Here is a 16254-nt window from a genome sequence, read left to right on the forward strand (position 1 = left end):
CTCTTGCATCATAATTTAGTTGAATATAGAATTTTAGATTGGGGATCATGTTCTTAATTAAGGACCCCAGAGACAACTATACTTTAAAATTTTATGGGTTTAATTAACTAGCCTATTACAGGCTGTCCTAGATTTTTAAAAAATCATAGCAGGTATTTAACAATTAAAGAATTTTTAAATCTTTAAAAAATATCATCACTATGCTGTGTGTTTGGAGGAGGATGAGTTAAAGTGTGAACTCATAACACTATCTTAACTGGAAGCCTCTTATTTTACCTCATTTGAATAAGTAATAATTTTCAACATTGTTTCTTTAAATGATATTCATATTCTCAATCACTAATTTCTTTATTTTTCCATAAGAGAAGTATAGTTTAATGCCTGTCATGATTCAGAGTAAGGAGTGTAATTTGAGATAAAAGACATGGTTTACAGATGAGGTAATATTTTAGTTACTGAAAGATATTTAGCTTGAGGAGGCGACATGAATAAGAGGCATTCATTAAGAAATAATTATTGGGTGCTTAGTAAGTACCACTGTTCTATATATGTTGAGGACATAGCAGAGGAAAAAAAACCAGAGAGAAATCCCTGCCCTCATGGTGTTTACATTCTTCTCAGGTATATCTGCGGGGAAAGCTTTCTAGGTGAAGGTCCTGGGTAGAGAGCGTCTGATGATTTTGAGGATCAGTAAGAGGCCACTTCACCTGGAGCAGAGTGATTGAGGGGAGAGGGGGCGAAGATGATGTCAGAGAACTAAGAGGAAACCAGTTAGCATGGGGCTTCGTAAGCTACTACACTGTATAGGAGTTCAGCTTTTCCTGAGAACTAACTTACTTTTGGATGCTTTCAAACAGAAATATTCTGACTCATTTTTTAATGGGATTACTGTAGTTTCTGTGCTGAAAGTAGACTATAGAGGGCAATGGTTGGAGCAGGTACAAATGATTGCAGTAATCCAGAGAGAAAAGGATAGGTTGGGCTAAGGATGTAGTGGTAAGGTGGTGAGAAGTGATTGTATTCTGCACATGTTTTGCAGTAGAAACAACAGGATTTGCTGACAGATTGTAATAAAGTGTAACAGAAAGTGAGGGGTCAGTGATACTCCTGAGTGTTTTGGCTTGAGCAACTAGAAGGATGAAATGACCATCATTTGAGACAGAGGAGACTGTGAGAAGAACATATTAAGATGAGACTATGAGGCCTTCAGTTTTAGATGTGTTAAATATGAGATACCAGACATTGAACTTATAAGTTTGCGAAGGCATTTGGAAATATAAGCCTGGAGCTCCAGGGGTCAGGCATACAGAAAAAAATTTGAGGAATTATCAGAGTGCAGGTGGTATTTAAAGCTATAAGAATGAATGATATCACCAAGAGAGTAAGAATAAACAAAAGAGAGCAGCGATCCAAGACTGAACCCTAGGGCACTTCAACATTAAGAAACTGGGGAGATGAAGAGGAAGAACCAACGGACACTGAGAAGAAGCTGCTAGGGAAATAAGAGGAAAACCAGACAAACATTATATTTTAAAAACCAAAAGAAGATAGCATGTCAAAGGAAGAAAGTATGATGAACAATGAAAGTAGATAAGGACTAGGAATTGATCACTGGATTTAGCAACGTGGAAATCGTTGGTGACTTTGATAGAGCAGTTGCAGTTAGTAATGGAAAAAGCCACATTGGAGTATGTTTCAGAAAGAATGAGAAGACTGGAGACAATGAATGTGGGTACACTCTTTTAAGGAATTTTGTTTAAAGGATGAGAGAAATGGGTCAGTAACTGGAGGAAGGAGGGGTAAAAATATTTTATTTTATTTTTATTTTTTTTCCAAGACAGAGTCTTGCTCTGTCGCCCAGGCTGGAGTGTGGTTGTGCAATCTCGGCTCACTGCAACTTCTGCCTCCTGGCTTCATGCGATTCTTCTGCCTCAGCCTCTTGAGTAGCTGAGATTACAGGTGCCTGCCACCATACCTGGCTAATTTTTGTATTTTTAGTAGAGACAGGTTTCACCATGTTGGCTAGGCTGTTCTCAAACTCCTGCCTCGGCCTCCCAAAGTGCTAGGATTATAGGCGTGAGCTACCGTGCCTGGGCCTGTTTTTTTTTTTTTTTTTTTTTTTTTTTTTTAAAAAAGATGGGACACACTATAGTATATTCATATGCTGTTGAGAATGATTTAATAGGGAAGCAAAAAATATGTGATGCAAAACAGGGAAAAATTGCTAGAATAATATCACTGAGTACGTGCACAGCAAATGGATCTAGTGTACAAATGGAAGAATTAAGGATCGGCATTTCCTATGAGAATGGAGGAATCATTTGTGATAACAGGAAAGAAAGCAGAATAGAGGGGGATAGATCCAGGTAGGTGGGCAGGTATGGTACTGGGAAGTTTGGGATGCTCTCTTCTAATTGTTTCTGTTTTCTTAGCGAAATAGGAAGATTATCCCCTGAGGGAAAGAATGAGGGAGGAGGCTTTGGAGGCTTAAAGAGACACAAGAAGACATGGAAAACAGTAGTTTGGGAGAGTGAAAGAGGGAAAGGATTAGGAGAATGGAGTATGATAGGATTCACTTGAGGTTAGTGATCATGGAGTTCAATAGAGGCCAAACAACATAGTTGTGTGTTTTTTTCTCAAGCCATAGGTGCTCTGATGGGTGCAGAACTTGAGTAGGTGGTGACTTAGATTTGACCAGAACTGGGACTTTGGTGCTTGAGTATGACAAAACAATTGAAGGCAAGAGAGTTGAGAATATTTATTAGAATATAATTATTTTGATTTACCATGGAATTTAAGTTGGTAAGGTGGTAAATTAGGATAGGAAGATGGTGTATGACAGTGAAGAGGTGGTCAAATTGGTAGAGAGTAGGTTTCCGTGGAGTTTCAGGATTTTGATGTTGGAAGGGAGTAAACTGGGAAGACAGGAGTGTAGTGATAGAAGAATGGGATGTTTGAAAGTGAGATTATGGAAGGATTTCACTTAGTGATAATTACAAAATCTCATGATTTGACTGTGTAGGTGAGTGGCTGACAAAAGGGTGGTGGCTAAGAGGAGAAGAGGTGTCCAAGGAATTGAGAGGTGAGGGTATTAGAGGGATTATCTATAATGGACATTGAAATTGAGAATAATTAAGAAGGTAAGACAAGGATTGTGTTGGAAGGAGTGACAGTGAGCCAAGAGCTAAAATTATTTGTGGGATGAAGAAATGATTGGACTGGTAGATGTCTGCACCATGGAGGGTTAGTGGTTACTCTAGCCTGATATTTAGGGAGCTTAGTGAGGATGATTTTGAAGTAGTGATGAAGTACAAGAGGGCACTACCTCACTTGCAGGCCCAGTGGTTCAAGGACATGATATTGCATGGTGTGCTTGGGAAATAGAGAGTTCATGTGGCTGCTGCACAGGGTATTTGGAACATTGTAGTGGCAAATATCATTAAAAGCTAGATTGGGGACAGATAAGGAGGGGAAGTGTTTAAGTGCCATGACTTTGAATTTTATTTAATAAGCAACTAGAAGCAATTGGAAGTTAGTGTGAAGGGGTTGATAGGATCCATCAGTTTTAGATATGTTAATGTATGAAAATGTTAATATATGTTATATATTATATTATGAATATGTTAATATATGAAATATATGAGAATATGTAATAGATAAAAATAAAGCAAATTGATAGACTTACTATGTCCATTCAACTCTTTAAAAAGTACCATTTTTACTTCAAGGGAAGGAACAGGGGTAAATCAGGCCAGCAGACTTTGCTAATTTAGGATATTGTTTGAGGATAGACCGTTTTAAAGAAAACGAGTTCCCAAAGAAACAAATTAAATTAACGTTGATTTAAAAATATAAGTTTAAAATATTCTCACATAGGTTTAAGTGTTTTGTCAGAAATCAGTGAAGGCATACTGTCTGTCACAAGAATTATGGTACATTCGAACTCTGCATTAATGAAGACATCTTTTGGCTTACATTTTTTTTTCAGTCTGAGAAATTTAAAAAATGATTTTTTGACCTCATTACCAGGATCACTTGTGTTTTCCTCTTGCTGGTAATTTCAGCTCTATCAGGTGAAAGAAATTGAAGCTATTTGGCTTAATTTAAAATTTCAAAATTGTTACTTTAATTTTTTTTCAGGAAATTAAACTTTCTTTTGTATATTCTAAAGTAGCATTCTTGTAAGGTTATCTTTAATAATGATATCTGCTTATGAAACTGTATTTGCTTATTTACAATAGTGGCAAAATTCCAGTCATAGTGAGAATATACTTTTTAGAATGATCAGTTATGAAATTATTGATTATAAAATTATTTTTATTTACTTTTAGTTTTTATTTGAAAAAGCTAAGAATCCTTTCTACCCCACTATGCCATGAAGGCATTTTACTAGTTTTATGCCAAATAAAATATTTTTATTATTGTATGTTTTTAAATGGCATTGTGATTATTTTCTAATTCAATCCAAATTGTAATTTCCTTCATTTCCTATAGTCTCACCATTTCAAGTGAGCTTTTCCCAGTGTGCCATTGCAATCAGTTAATGGTTGATATGTGTCAAAACGTTGTCTAGGAAATCATTGCTTCTAAAGATTTCTGTATTATTTTTGTCTCTTAGTCTGGAATGAATCCTAGAAGAAAAGTACAATCAATACTGACTTTTTTGTGTGTTAAAGGTTTTTAACTTATGATATGGGACTTACACTTTTTCATAGTGATTTTCTTTTTATGTTTTAGATACCTGAAATGTTATTCAGTGAAACAGGTGGTGGAGAAAAATACAATGATAAGAAACGAAAAGAAGAAAAGAAAAAAAATTCAGGTAGTATTCGGATGAACTCAGTTTGATCTGGTTTTTATTTATGAAATAATTGCCATTTTTTAATGCTACAGATCCATTAAAGATTCATGATTATAAATTTGAATAATGCTAAATGTAACAAAATTAGATTTCTTCTGAAACAAAATTTTGAAGCCCTTTTTATTTTTAAATTAATGGTTATGTCATTTAACACAGAACCCAACAGAATATCTACTGTGAGAGTTCAAGAAGTTTAAAAGTTATTTTTCTGACCTGAGTGATTTGAAGGACCTACTTAAATTGTTTAGAGTCTTTGGCAAGCACCCTAAACTTTTCATATTAGCTTATCACTTAGATATGGCACAGAACTCTATAATTTATATATGAAAAAGTTTTATGACATTCTTTGAATATGGGCTTAATCTTTTCTTAGCTATAGTATTCTCATTATTTTCTCTTCAAATTAATTTTGATTGTGGTCTCTATTTTTATACCATAGCTTATTAACTTATTTAACCATCTAATAATCAAATATTTATTGAACTTGTTTTATACTGTACTGGGCTGGATATTAGAGATCACTTAGTAGCTCATAGTCCAGTGATAGTGAGAATTGTGTTACATATAAACATAAATCTCTGATATAGCAAGATAAGTGATGGTAGAAGTTTATATGAAATACATTGGAAAGTAAAACTTCAGACTAGCGGATGTTATAGGAAATAGACATTGCCCAGACAGGCAGCTTGAGAAAGTCATTCTGGTTAGAGTGAGTAACATGGGAAAGGTTTGGAAAAGTGAAACAGGCATTTTATGAAACTATAAATAGCCTAAAGGGCTGAAACATAAGATGTATAAATAAGTACTAGATGAAGAGGGAGGAAAAGGTTGGCATGGTCAGGTAATGAAGAGCTTTCTGCATTATGCTAAGGAGTTTGGATTCTAACTTGCAGGTGATAGGGCATTATTGAGAAATTTAAAAGGAGATTTTACCAGAGTTTTGTTTTAGAAACAAATATCTTTATATATCCCTTTCTTCAGTTATTGGAAAATAGATTGGTAATAGGAGAAACCAAAAGCAATTACATCACTTTAGAAATTTGTTGTAGTAATCTAAGAGAGACAAGATGAAGGCCTAAACCAAAGAAGAGGTAATAAGAATGGAAGAAGGAATGGACTTGGTGGATATTAGGAGGTAATCTAAATGAGACTTGATGATTATGTAATGGCTGTGGCACACAAGAAGAAGAAAGAGTCAAGGATGTTTTTTTGGGATCTGTCTTGGAATATTCATTCCAAATTGATTTCATTCACTGGGGCAGGGAATACAGATGCAAATTGTGTTGGTGAGAGGAATATAATGTGTTTGGTCATGGATATATTGCATCTAGTGTGAACTTATTCTTAACTTTTTGGCTTTTGAAGTCTTGTTTCTCCCTTTATCAAATGGGAGTGGATAGGTATTTTGTGTATTGCTTTTCTGTTCAGCAGATTGTATTTAGCTCACTTTTAGATTACTGTACATGTGTTATATAGTCCCAATTAATTTATATGTTATGACAACATGTAGATTTATTTTTCTTGCAACAATAAAGATGTTCAGGGGAAGTATATAACAGTATATCAATGCTACTAAAACTAGAGAATTCAAAATTCCTAAGGAAGATAGGAGCTGTGAATAGTTGTCTAGGAATGCCTGTGCATCTTTAAGCAAAGATGCTATCTCATATTTATAATTATATAGCATGGAAGTATTTTGTATAAAATAACTATCATTAGGATATTTTCTCTTATTTTTAATGAATCATACATATAATAAGTTATTTTTATTTTCTATTTTTTTCTAGTTGATCCTGATTTTCTAAAATCATTTTTATTAATCCATGAATCTTGTAAAGCATATGGTGCTACACCAAGCCGATATATGACCTTTTTACATGTGTATTCTGCCATTAGTAGCAGCAAGAAAAAGGAATTATTAAAAAGACAAAGTCATTTGCAGGTACAGTATTGATAATCTTGAATTATTTTATCTATATATAGGAAACAAGAGTTTTGTAAATCACAATGCTATGTTGCAGGTGGCATATATCTGGTATTAATAAATGTACTGTATTAAAAGCCTTGGAAAACAGTCTCACTTTCCAACCTATATTGCCCTGTAGGTTTTAGTAATGATTTGTATTTTTTTTTAATTCAGTGGTTATTTCTTTTCTTCGCTGGTTTGCATTTATGGATTTTTGATAGCTTATGGTACTCTATTTAAGGGTCTCTTTCCCATGAAAACATTTTTAGAAATTAAGAAAACTCTGTTATTCGGCATAAGATGATACAGTGGACTTTGGGGACTTGGGGGGAAGAGTGGGGTGGGGAGGGATAAAAGGCAACAAATATGGTGCAGTGTATACTGCTCTGGTGATGGGTGCACCAGTATCTCACAATTCACCACTAAAGAGCTTATGTAACCAAATACCACCTGTACCCCAATAACTAATGGCAAAATAAAATAAAATAATGATAAAGAAAAAAGAAAACCCTGTTATTAACTGAAACATAATATCCAAGATTATATTTTATAATAACGTTTAAAATTAAAATTATATTTTATAAAGTAATGTTTTCATCCATGTCACCTCACTTAGTACATTCTGAACAGTTTTCTTTCCGTATTTCTTTAATTATAGAGCTTTAACTTAAATGTGACATTAGAATGTCAGCCTCTGAAGTTGTTAGAGAACATTTCCTCTCTAAAGTTTTAGTTTCCCTTTGTTAGGGTAATAAAGCAGGCTCCATCTTAATTGACATAATTATCTTTATCATTTCTAATGATTCACTTTCATTTATATTAAGGTACTAACTATACGGGCTTTGGGGAGGGTTAATTTCCTGATTTAGTTCTCTATGGTACTTTGGATAAATTAGTTTAACTTACTGTTTTGCAGCTTAATTGGGTCAATGGTAGTTGTATGTGAGTGTATTAGATAAAATTCATATGGAAAAAACCTAGCTTAATACCTGTACTTTATGTTGGGTGCCCAATAGATATTACATTCCTTTTTTTGCCATTACTCTTTCCCCAAATCTTCTGATTTGTTAGGTGACAAAAACATGATAGAAGGTAAAGAATTCTTTTCCTGTACATCCCAGAGTTCATTATTCTATTGTTTGGACAGTAGGATGGGGTACCACAATGGCCAGGCCAGGGTGAAATGCCTACTCAAAATGCACGTAAGGCAAGTGAATGACAGCCCACCAGAACCATATGTGAGAAAGTCTCTTACAAGAAAAGTGAATATTAGACAGACAAAACCAAGTCATGTCTACTATAAAAAAGAGTGACTCTTGAGTCCTTTTTCCCAATCAGTGAGACTGAAATTAGAAAAGGTTTAGTGAGTTATCCCTTGCTTGATATTTTCTCTCTCATCTAATGTAATGGTAAAAAGTGTTTTTTGTTAAGTTCAATGTTTAAACTATCAAATATGTATTTATCTGTTTAGCTTTTCTATGATGCTTTTTTTCAAGTCTTATGGATTTATTTTAAAATGTTATAGATAATGATAATTTTATTGATATTTATGGGGTACGTGTGATATTTTGATTCATACAAGAATGTGTAATGATCAAAGGGTGATTAGTGATGTTGAACATTTTTTCATATACTGTTGGCCATTTGTGTGTCTTTTTTTAAAAAAATCTATTCAGATCCTTTGCCTACTTTTTAATGGAATTCTTTGTTGTTATTGTTGTTCAGTTGTTTGAATTTCTTGTATAATCTACATATTAAGCCTCTTGTCAGATGAACAGTTTGCAAATATTTTCTCCCATTTAACAGGTTGTTTCTTCACTCTGTTAACTGTTTCCTTTGCTGTGAAGAAGCTTTTTACTTTAATGTAGTCTCATTTTTCTACTTTCATTTTTGTTGCCTATGCTTTTGAGGTCTTAACCATAAAATATTTGCCTAAACCAATGTCCTGGAGCATTTCCTCAGTGTTTTATTCTAGAAGTTTTATAGTTCCAGGTCTTTTGTTTAAGTCTTTAATCCATTTTGAGTTGATTTTTTGTATGTGATGACAGAGGGAGGTCTAGTTTCATTCTTTTGCGTGTGGATATCCAATTTTCCCACCACCATTTAGTGAAGAGGGTGTCCTTTTCCCAATATATCCTTTGCTGAAAATCAGTGGACTGTAAATACATGAATTTATTTCTGGGTTCTTTATTCTGTTCCCTTGGTCTGTGTGTCTGTTTTGTACCAATACCATGCCGTTTTGGTTACTGTAGCTTTGTAGTATATTTTGGAGTCAGGTAGTGTGATGCCTCTACCTTTGTTCTTTTTGCTCAGGATTGCTTTGGCTATTCAGGCTCTTTTGTGGCTCCAAACAAATTTTTGGATTTTTAAAAAAATTTCTGTGAAGAATGTAATTAGTATTTTCATAGATATTACATTGAATCTGTAGATTGCTTTGATACTAATACTTCTTTTTTTTTTTTTTTTTTTTTGAGTAGGAGTCTTGCGCTGTTGCCCAGGCTGGAGTGTAATAGTGCGATCTTGGCTCACTGTAGCCTCCGACTCCTGGGTTCAAGTGATTCTTGTGCCTCAGCCTCCCGAGTAGCTGGGATACAGGCAGGTGCCACCATGCCTGGCTAATTTTTTATTTTCAGTAGAGTCGGGGTTTCATTATGTTGGCCAGGCTGGTCTGGAACTCCTGACCTCAAGTGATCCACCCACCTCAGCCTCCCAAAGTGCTGGGATTACAGGTGTCAGCCACTGCACCCAGCCACAACAATGCTAATACTTTTGATCCATGAGCATGAGATGTCTTTGCGTTTTTTTTTTTTCTATCTTTTTCAATTTCTTTCATTGGTGTGCTGTAGTTTGCCTTGTAGAGGTCTTTCCTCTCCTTGGTTCACTTTATTCCTACGTGTTATTTATTTTTTGTGGCTGCTGTAAATAGGACTGCCTTCTTAATTTCTTTTTCGGTGAGTTCATTATTGATGTATAGAAACATTGCTGATTTTTCTGTGTTGATTTTGTATCCTGCAGCTTTACCGAATTTGCTTATTACTTCTAAGAGTTTTTTGGTGGAGTCTTTAGGTTTTTCTAGATATAAAATCATGCCCAGCTACAAAGAGGGACAATTTGACTTCCTTTTTTCCATTTTGGATGTCTTTTATTTCTTTCTCTTGCCTGATTGATGTGGCTTGGACTTCTGGTACTGTGTTGAATAGGAGTGGTGAAAGTGGGCATCCTTGGCTTGTTCAGTTCTTCGAAAAGGCTTCCAGCTATTCCCCATTCAGTGTGATGTGGGCAGAGGGTTTGTCATTTTTGGCCTTTATTATGTTGAGGTATGTTCCTCCAATGCCTAATTTTTTGAGAGTTCTTGCCTTGAAGGTATATTGAATTTTATCTGATGTGTTTTCTGTGTCTATTTTGTTGATTATCTGGTTTTTGTCCTTTGTTCTGTTGATGTGATATATTATGTTAGCTGATTTGCATATGTGGAACCATTCTCTGTGATGCTTTAAAATTTGTTTTTCCTTAAAACCTCTGTGGGATCTTTAACTACATCTTAATGAGTATCATGTGAAATAAATTGTTATAATTAGCAATAAAAAACCTGTCTACTTGCTACTGTTTTGTATATATACACTTAACATGTTTGCTTGATTCTTTTCTATAGGGCTTTATTTACTGTGTGTATGTAAAATTCCTTTTTTAAAATATTGCCAATCAATATTTTATTGATGTAGGCTGGTGTATCTAAACTAAATGAAGCTAAAGCTCTTGTGAATGAACTGAACAGAAAAGCTGGAGAACAAAGTGTGTTACTTAAAACGAAGCAAGATGAAGCAGACGCTGCCCTTCAAATGATCACAGTGTCAATGCAGGTAATGTTTAGAGTGATCACAAAAATGAAAACAATAGGGAGAGCATTTATGCCTGATAGTCAGTGAAAAATAACATTTTCACTTAGTTGGATTTTAAAAATATTGCTTATTCATAGTGAGTCAGACTGATATTATGTCCTTAAGCTTTTGTGGAAGGGCATGGTATTTTCCTATATTGTTTAGGCTGATAACTCAGTGCATTCAGTTGACCATGTGCAACTTATGTAAACTCTTTTTATATTTTAAATTGGCATGGATCTGTCTGTAACTGATTTTATTTCTTTTACTCTGCCATTTAAGTTGGTATTTCCTTTTATTTTTCTTAGAATTCTCTCCTTCAGGCTTTGAGAGTTTTCCTTGCTTTTAATTTTCTCAAGATTGTTGAGAAATCTTGAGCGTTATCCAAAATACCTTGAGAAAAAAAATATGTTAAAGTTTTACAGTATAAAAATCATATTTACATTTTCTGATGTATTACTTACCAGGTCAGGTACTCGCTAATTTGATTTCTATCATAGTTTGGCTGTTTCTTTAATTTCTTACAAAGGAATCATACAGTATACATTCTTTCGTGTCTGGCTGTTTTCACTTACGTGTAATGCTTCTAAGATTTATCACGTTTTCATTTCTCTTAGCTAAAAATCTGAAAGTGGGACTGCTGGCTGACGTACTAAGATATGTTTAACTTTATGAGACTGTGTCAAACTTTTGAAAAGTAACTGTAGCATTATTCATTTCCTCCAGCAATTACAAGAGTTCCAGATGCTCCACAAGCGTCTGTTGAACGCTTTCAGAGGAGATTTCTCTGAGTTCCTTCCTTACCCCAATATTTTATGTCTGCATGCTCTTTCAGGATGATCTTGTTCATTATATTGCTCTTACTACCAACTACATATAACTGTTTTCAAATTCATCTTTTTTATTCTTTATCCTAACCCCTCTTATTAGCTTCAGACTTACTCAATTACTGGCAGGGCATGGTCCCTCATGCCTGTAATCCTAGCTCTTTGGGAAGCTGAGTGGGAAGATCGCTTGAGCCCATGAATTTAAGACCAGGCTGGGCAATACAGTGAGACCTTATCTCTACAAAAAAAGTAAAAATTAGCTGAGTGTGGTGGCACGTGCCTGTAGTCCCAGCTACTCAGGAGGCTGAGGTAGGAGGATTGCTTGAGTTTGAGAGGCAGAGGTTGCACAATGAGCTGAAATCATGCCACTGCTCTCCAGCCTGAGTGACAGAGCAAGACTCTCTCAAAAAAAAAACAAAATTCAATTTTATCTGTTAAACATGTCTTCTTGGAAGTCTCTTGGGCATTACAATTTGAAACAGGTTCAAAACTGAACTTACGAGTTTTCTTTTCTGTATTTCTTTCCTCAGGTTATTGTACTATAATATACACTAATTATTTAAGACAGAACTTATAAATTATATTATACTGAGACTTTTGTTACCTTATCCCTTAATGTAATGAGTCATTAAATTCTGTCAATTTTAGTTCCCTGATTATGCCTCAAATATGTTTCCCCATCTCCATCTTGGTGACTGTTACCTTGTCAACTAGGCACTAGTCTAATGCCTCTTTTATGAAAATTAACTTTAATATTCATCAGACTAATGTATATATCTCAATTAAAAAGTAAGTGGCGTGAAAAATCTTAAAGTTATGGGACTTAGGATTTCAAGAGTCACTTTTCAGTAATCATAAGGCAATCTGATATTAGTGTGATATTAGGCATAGAGATCACTGGAATGTGGTCAGTTGATTTTACACAAAAATGCCAATTAAATGGGGAAAGATAGTCTTTTTAAAAAATAGTGCTGGATATTTAGATATCCAGGTAGAGAAAGAAAAAGCCCAGAAACTTTACCTTTTAACTTACACAAAAATTTACACAATGTGGATGATGGATCTAAGTGTAGAACATTAAATTATAAAACTTAGAAGAAAGCACAGGAGTACATCTTTATGACCTTGGTGAGGCAAAGACTTGTTCGATGTGATATTAAAATAGAAAAAGAAAATTGATAAATTGGATTTCATCAAAATGAAAACTTCTGCTCTTTGAAATAAATTCTGAGATGAAAAGGCAAGTCACAGACTGAGAGAAAATATTTACAAAACATATATTTGATAAAGAACTTCTATTCAGAATTTTAAAAATACTACAACTCAATAATAGCAAAACAAAAATCCAGTTTAACAATGAACAAAAGATTTGAGCAGACCATTTATGAAAGAAGACATATAAAGGGACAGTAAACACATGAAAAGATGCTTAATTTCATTATCATCAAGTAAGTGTAAGCTAAAGTCCCAGTGATATGCTGCTACATATCCACTAGAACGGGTAAAATAAAAAGACTGAAAACACCTCAGTCTAGTATGGCAAGGCCGTGTGGAGCATCTGGAACTCTTGTAATTGCTGGAGGAAATGAATAATGCTACAGTTACTTTTCAAAAGTTTGACACAGTCTCATAAAGTTAAACATATCTTAGTACGTCAGCCAGCAGTCCCACTTTCAGATTTTTAGCTAAGAGAAATGAAAACGTGATAAATCTTAGAAGCATTACACGTAAGTGAAAACAGCCAGACACGAAAGAATGTATACTGTATGATTCCTTTGTAAGAAATTATAGAAACAGCCAAACTATGATAGAAATCAAATTAGTGAGTACCTGACCTGGTAAGTAATACATCAGAAAATGTAAATATGATTTTTATACTGTAAAACTTTAACATATTTTTTTTCTCAAGGTATTTTGGAACAAAATTAATATAAATATTTACTTAATGAAGACAGCCATTTTTATTGTTAAAAAATCTATCAGTTATTTTGACCTTAAAAGAGTTATTTGAAATATCAAAAAGTAAACACCACATAAAGGATAACACTGTTGATTACCATGTGTTTATAAAGGAAAATATTCGGCACTATGTGTGCTTTGTGTACTCTCTGGCTAGTGACATTGGTAATACACATTGAGTATGTGCTACTTTTTTCTCTGTGCTGTTCTGAGAAGCAATATTTCTAAGACTGTAGCTAATTTTATTATCCAGCAGAGACCCAGGAGAATAACTATGCATCTCATAAGTTAATAATTTTGCTTAATTATAAATAGCAGATATTTCTGTTTGGTATTTTGTAGAAAGTACTATCTGAAGAGATAGCTTAAATACCAAATTGTGTAACTTCTAAGGCTTGCAATTCTAGGTTTACGGCATAAAGAAAGTGCAAATTAAATGCTATACAAACTCAGAATAGAGAAACCTTCCAATTGGAACAGGAGGTTAATAAAAGAAGGAATCCATGAGCTGTGCCTGGGCTGTTTAAGTGTTCAATATGTTTTATTATGATTATTTAAATAATTATGCATTTCAGGATCTGGGCATGGCAATACATGCCTTTAATGTCAGCTACTTGGGAAGCTGAAGTGGGGGGGGACCCCTTGAGTCTGGGAGCCTAATTAACATAGTGAGACCCCGTCTCAAAAAGAAAAAAAGGAAAAAAAAAACTCGGAATGACAAATATATACAAAGATGTTCAACCTCATCAATAATCAAGGAAATACAAATTAAAATCATACCTTGAAAATTATGTATTTCTGCTGGGCGCAGTGGCTTACGCCGGTAATCCGAGCATTTTGGGAGGCTGAGGCGGGTGCATCACAAAGTCGGGAGTTCGAGACCAGCCTGGCCAACATGACGAAAACCCGTCTCTACTAAAAGTATAAAAATTAGCTGGGCATGGTGGTAGGCACCTGTAATCCCAGCTACTTGGGAGGCTGAGGTAGGAGAATCACTTGAACCCGGGAGGTGGAGGTTGAATGAGCTGAAATCGTGCTATTGCACTCCAGCCTGGGTGAAAGAGCAAGACTCCATCTGAAAAAAAATTAAAATTAAAAAGGAGAAAATTATGTATTTCTTTTTTTTTTTTTTTTTGAGATGGAGTCTCACTCTATCGCCCAGGCTGGAGTGCAGTGGCGCAATCTCAGCTCACTGCAAGCTCCGCCTCCCGGGTTCACGCCATTCTCCTGCCTCAGCCTCTCCGAGTAGCTGGGGCTACAGGCGCCCGCCACCACGCCTGGCTAATTTTTTTTGTATTTTTAGTAGAGACGTGGTTTCACTGTGGTCTCGATCTCCTGACCTCGTGATCCGCCCGCCTCGGCCTCCCAAAGGGCTGGGATTACAAGCGTGAGCCACCGCGCCCGGCGAAAATTATGTATTTCTATCTTGTTTAAATTTTATATAAAAAGCATTTATTGCTTTGCTAAGTAGAAAAAAATTAAAGCACTGAAACCTTTCTGATAGAAAATATGGAGTAAAATATATCATTGGTTTCCCAGGCATTTTGGAAACTCTCTTGTCATAGATTCAAAACTAGTATTAGGAAACATTTAATAGAAAATGTTATTTTGAAATGTTATATTTTGGATTTCATGCTTTTAAATATCAAGCATTAAAATTGATTGGAATGCCACTTAAATATTCTTATAGGATGCTAGTGAGCAAAAAACAGAACTTGAAAGACTGAAGCACAGAATAGCAGAAGAAGTTGTTAAAATTGAAGAAAGAAAAAATAAAATTGATGATGAATTAAAAGAAGTACAAGTAAGTTAAAAAACATTCTTAAGATCCATTTACATTTTTGCTTACCAGTTATATGTAGGAATTTAAACATTATTTGTAACTCAAGCTGTTTTCTCATAGTATTATAAAATGTGGTTTTCAACCAAAATATTACTTGTAAAAGAGAACAAGAAGGAAAGCCTTCCAGGAAAAGTATAAATTAATGGATGATAATTAAAAATAATTGTTGTTTTCCATGAGCCATATGGTTTTGATTGTAGAGGGAAAAAATGTGTTAGGTAAATTAAGATATACTGTTAAGCTCTTTTTCTCCAGTTGATTAAATTAGTCAGCTAGTCCTAAGATATAAAGAGCCTCTTGAAAATGACAAATTGTCTCAAAACAAGTTAGATTTTCCAAATTAGATTATTGCAGTTGTGGTGGCAAGAAGTCTTACTGTCTCAACTTGAACATTTTTTACACCTTGTATGATTTAAAGCATTTTGATATTTTAAGAGAGAGGACATTAGTAACTATAGTTATTTTGCATAAATGACAATAAAAGATAATTTTTCAAGAGTTAATGATTTAAAAAAATATATAATTTGAAGATAAAAATGGCCTTTTTCTCTTTTAGCCTTTAGTCAATGAAGCTAAACTAGCAGTTGGAAACATTAAGCCCGAATCACTTTCAGAAATTCGCTCACTACGCATGCCACCTGATATAATTAGAGACATTCTTGAAGGAGTTTTAAGGTTGATGGGTATCTTTGATACATCTTGGGTGAGCATGAAAAGGTAAATTTTTCAATTTGTGAAAAGTATTATTTCGGCAATGAATGACACATTCTTTCATAGTTTTAAATATTTCTTATATTGTTTTTCAAAGTGCAATTCATCTGAATACATGGGTGTACATTTTGGCTTGAAATTTCAAGGTATTCTATGTAACCATATATCAAGATCTATATATTCCTTTCTCTATAAGTGATTGTTAAAAG

At 34.3% G+C, this 16254-nt stretch overlaps 1 protein-coding gene across 3 annotated transcripts in view; it reads left to right on the forward strand.

Moving 5' to 3' along the window:
- The window catches only part of DYNC2H1 (dynein cytoplasmic 2 heavy chain 1), a 380304-nt gene that overhangs the window by 107211 nt on the left and 256839 nt on the right, over window positions 1-16254 (forward strand). For all 3 annotated transcript variants that reach the window (XM_055272928.2, XM_055272929.2, XM_055272930.2), the window contains exons 53-57: window positions 4738-4822; window positions 6649-6803; window positions 10550-10687; window positions 15182-15295; window positions 15891-16051. In XM_055272928.2, coding sequence (XP_055128903.1) covers window positions 4738-4822; window positions 6649-6803; window positions 10550-10687; window positions 15182-15295; window positions 15891-16051 — 653 coding nt within the window. The remainder of the gene's footprint in view (window positions 1-4737; window positions 4823-6648; window positions 6804-10549; window positions 10688-15181; window positions 15296-15890; window positions 16052-16254) is intronic.

This window comes from Symphalangus syndactylus, chromosome 3 (genome assembly GCF_028878055.3).
Source record: "Symphalangus syndactylus isolate Jambi chromosome 3, NHGRI_mSymSyn1-v2.1_pri, whole genome shotgun sequence".
NCBI lineage: Eukaryota > Metazoa > Chordata > Mammalia > Primates > Hylobatidae > Symphalangus > Symphalangus syndactylus.